This window comes from Atta colombica, unplaced genomic scaffold, assembly GCF_001594045.1.
Source record: "Atta colombica isolate Treedump-2 unplaced genomic scaffold, Acol1.0 scaffold105, whole genome shotgun sequence".
NCBI classification, from domain to species: Eukaryota; Metazoa; Arthropoda; class Insecta; order Hymenoptera; family Formicidae; genus Atta; species Atta colombica.
The window spans coordinates 776,667-781,484 of record NW_017259190.1 but is presented as its reverse complement, the minus strand read 5'-3'; the positions used below and the strand labels follow the sequence as shown (position 1 = coordinate 781,484).

The 4,818-nt window shown below is 34.9% G+C and overlaps 1 protein-coding gene across 1 annotated transcript in view; it reads right to left on the bottom strand.

The window, feature by feature from the left end:
- Positions 1-555, bottom strand: part of LOC108690862 (STI1-like protein) — a 1,574-nt gene extending 1,019 nt beyond the window's left edge. Inside the window, exon 1 of the mRNA XM_018198374.1 lies at positions 313-555. Coding sequence (XP_018053863.1) covers positions 313-510 — 198 coding nt within the window. The 5' untranslated portion in view covers positions 511-555. The remainder of the gene's footprint in view (positions 1-312) is intronic.
- Positions 556-4,818: the final 4,263 nt, after the last annotated feature.

Sequence of the window (4,818 nt, the reverse complement as noted above, 5' to 3'; positions counted from 1 at the left end):
TATATATATATATAAATTTAAAGGGTTTTTGAAACAAAAGATAATTTATAGCAAATACTGTAAATAAATTTTTAAACAAACTTTAATAATAATTAATAAGATGTAATCTAATATTTTTGGCTAAGCTTACACACACACACACACACACACACACACACACACACAATGACGCGATATTTACATTTGAAGGTTAATGAGAGGAGACTAGCGTCTCTTGTCGTTGATAATTGAAAGGCATCGTAGAGCGTATGATTTCTCTCAGAATTGTTATCTAATTTATATACAATATTGATAAAACATGATTGCAAAAGCTTTGATAAGGCTCACCTCTGCCTCTTGCGTACTCATGCTTTCATTCACAGTGTTCCTGATTTTCCAGTAAGATTCGAGAGATAATTCTCGTGATAAAGTGTTGACAAGTCGATTAATTATTTTCAAATTAAAGGCTTCGTCGTCAGAGTCTTTTCTCGAATGAACGTAATCGTCGTGGAGCAGATGAGCACCTGCCATGTTCACCAACCCAGTGGTGGGTGCATGCGCATCGACGTAAAAATAAATGTGTGTGCGTGAATCTTACGAGAATTGCGCACGCATTTCTGCGTCATAACGAAAGCACATCCAATTGTATTTGGCAATATTGATTGATGTATTAACGCCACTGAAAACAAATAATATTTTTCCAATGACTATGGCTAAACTTCGATTAGCTTAATCGACGATTAAAGTCGCTCTCCTTTTAGGAGACACTATCAACACAAGCGTTCTATCTTGGCATGCAATGAATAACAAAGAGAAAACGACACGTGTCGACAATTCGTTTTTATCAATGTAAAATACTTCAACTTTGATTTAATTTATCTTCATCTTTCTTGAATTCTTGAAACTAGAAAAAAATGAAGAATCGAACTGAGATTGAAGTTAATCTGCATATATTAATGGAAATGGAATATATATCTTTATAAAAGAAAAACAGTCTAACTCAAGAGAAACTGAAAGAATTATTTAAAGCAAATTATATAATTTGTACTCCTTTCCATGCATTAAATAGTAGAAAATTAATACTTTTTAATTATTAGTTTTTAATTAATTAGTTTAATACTTTTATTTATATTAAGAAATAAAGCAAGTACTATTTAATGAGTTAATGAAACTAATTGTGAAATCTTATCCTTAATCTACATCCGTATTACTCATTTTACGTACAAGTTGTTTTTCTGATTGCGCTTATCTTTTTCCTTTTTTTAACACAAACATTCTAGATTCCACGCCTATGGATGAGATAACCAATCCGATAAACTTGTCGACCACAATATCTGTTTTGTTAATATGAATAGAATTATTTTGTTTTATTATTTAATACTCATGGAAAGATTAGATTAAGGACGACAAATAAAATTTGATATTTGACTGTAATTTTGTCAATTGAATTACTCGTCGATTATGTTAATCAAAATTTGGTTGAAGTAATATTTTTCTTAGTGGAAGTATATATAGTGGAAAGAGGAGAAAATCCAAGCAGGAGGCGGAGAAAGTAAAGACGATTCTTTCGTTCATGATTTTAATGTTCGAAATTCTTCATTTCATACAAATTAAGTGTGGGGAGAGTTATAATACAAACTTAAGATATATACATCAATATTTCGTGAAAACTGCTCACAATAGCTATGCAACTTATGTCCGTTAAATCCCGCCAGATCATTCATATCATTAACCGACTTATTACCTTCTTTTTTTTTTGTATGATTTTTTACTGCCGTCTAAAATTTATCTCGCGTATACTATGCAACAAAACTTGGCAAGTCGTTCGAATAAATATAATAATTATTTTTTTTTAATTAATTTCCCGCGATTATCCGGCGCCGTGGCGCCGATCTTTTGCGTTTCGGAGTGCTCCCTCGGAATCGGAGAATCGGCATTTTGAGTCCGCCTTTCGCGTTTCTCGCGATTTTGCCTTTTTCGAAAGTTCACAAATCCAGAAAGAGGAATATCTCTTGGACATTCGACGAGATACGCTACGTTCGCATTGCGGATGAGGCTCTACCACGAATGAGTCGACGTGTCAGGGGTATTTCTTCGATGCCTAAATCATTCACTTATTACAGGGTGTCCCAGAAATATCGTCAATCCATCTGACCATCCATGTTATTTCCGCGAATGACGATACTAGTATTAACCCTCGACCACAGTATCATTTGAATCTGAAGTAAAAATTTTTTAGACGGTTATATAATCTCTTCCTAGACAACATCTAAAAAAACGTCATAAAGATATCATGAAAGTCTTTTCGAACATATAATAGGTAATAAGTTTTCTACAATAAGTCATTACTTAAGTTTTAAATCTCAAGCCGCAAGAAGTTAATCATAATCATAATCGATTATTCTTCTCATATTTTTTATGACTAGTCAATTTCTTGTGGCTTAAGATTTAAAAGCTTAAGTAACGACTTATTGTAGAATGTGTGTAAAAGATAATTTAAAAAACATCGTAAAGACATCTACATGTTGCATGTCGTCTAAGATTGGCACTGTGAGGTTCTAAATTGTAGATAAAAAAACTTTGAATCTTCCTCTATCAATAGATAGGTCATAAGGCGAAGATTTACTTGCGTTCTATTTTGTTTTCATTGCAGTAGTTGAGAATTAAGGATGAAAAATTCGTTTCTCTCTCGAACAACTCGATTATTTTCCAATTATTTTTTTCTTTCGATGGTCTCGGACACCCTGTATATCACGTACTTCACCGAGATACAATTCTCGCGAGAAATGGACAGAGATTGTTGTTGGGACACTCGCGGAGGACACAGACGGCGAGGAAACAAGAGCTTCGCCGTGGATTTGTGTCTCGCGTACGCGGGACGGAAATCACCGGATGCGTCCTTAACATCCTCGACTCGTTTATGGGAGAGCTCGCTGCCCTAATCATTCCGCGTGTCGCTACGCTGGAAAAAGTCTGGTTGCATTAATTGGAATTCGAGGAAAAAAATGGACAAATCAGAATTAAATCTATTATAATTCTAGTCGAGGTAACCAGATGTCCAATCATGATGATAAAAATTTTACTTGATGCGATTAGAATTTATTCGTTTATTTTCAACCAGAAATTTTTCTCAGTGTATTTAGCAGGAACTCGATTCGAATCAATTAATACAACTCGCTAATAATACAAAATCGAATAAATTCGACGAGGCAGATACGTGGTTCGTTTCGGCTCTCTCGAGCCCTCGAACCTGGCACAGCCGTGGCGAATCATTTTATAACAGACCTATCCTTTGATCTACGTTACAAACAAAGTTCCCCGCGCGGATAACAAAAGGCAACGCACACACGCACACAACAATAACGAATAGAAAGCCGCTAGCTTTGTTCGTCTCATTCGCGCGACACCCAAATTCGAAATTCAACGCAACTGGAAGATTAACAATTAACGAAGGTTTAGATTCGTTACAGAAAAAAGGGAATAAATTATGTACAAATTAAATTAGTGTAACAAAAAAAAAAGAGGAAGGAAAAATACAGAGAAACGCAGGAGACAGGAAGAAAACCCGCCGATTCTCCGCGCTCGAATCCGCGCGGTCTCAATATATGTATATTTACACATCTTGCGCGCAAATCCACATTATCGATACATCGGCACGCGTGATCGCTGTGAAACTACCTACAGACAGACGGACGAACGGACGGACGATCCGTCTGCCAAACACGCATACATCCACGAAACACATCGCTATTTAACGCACTCAACGCATCGCAGTTCATCGTCGATTTCGTCAACGCGAATTATCATCGTATCGTGTCGACTCGCTTTTTCTCTCCCACCCTTGTCTTACCTTTCCATCTTGTCATTGTTATCGTCACTCATTCTTTTTTTTTGTCGCGTGGCTTTTTTCTCCGCGCTTTTTCTCTCATGCACGATTCTCGAGTAAACAGAAGCACGAGCATGGCCCGGGTTCGGGGACGTGGAGGCTCGCGTGGAACACGATGAAAGTACGTTTATTCTGGAGAAATCGCGAAACGGATCGCGTCAATGAACAAGGAAGGACATCAATAATTCGTCGCGGGGGATAGAAATAGTTTGAACGGACGCGAACGGTCTCAAAACTGACCGGAGAGCTCGCGGTGATTCACGCGCTTAGACGATATATTTCGGAAAGTTTAGTTTGGCGGGTTCAAACGATGGATTGAAGCAAGAAAATAGAGGAGAGAAAATACGGAAATAAAGAACCTTTCGCGAGGCAATAAAATAAATATCATGAGCTGAAATCTCTCCTTTCCCTATCATGTGCCGCGTAGGGTTACCAGCTGATTTTTTTGAGAGTACACGTATACACAGAAAAATACATACTATACGCAAATAATAATAATAATTACATATTTCAAATATTTCTGAAGTTCATATACCTACAAATCTATAAGTTCATTACAAACATTTAAATTCATTTAAAATATATTCTGAATTCTAAGCGAATATTTCAAACAGTATATTATTAAATTAAAACAAATTCGACTTATTTTATATAAAGTCGCTTCTTCGATCAATTTTATATTACAATTATTCAAAAGAAAATTAATTTTTGTTTTAAGTATGTAATAATGAGTTTTTGTAAAAGTAATAAGTGTATTTGAAGGATATTATCAAGAAAATATTCTCTGTTAGAAAAATAACTGTATATACTTAATAGATAGAAAATAAATTCTTTAGTAATCAATTTTTTTCTTAGTAATAAAATGATATTGAGGTTGTAAAACTTCTGGCCATTAATTAATATTTTATATTTATAAAATTGTATTAATAAGAATTGTTAATAAAAATATTTAT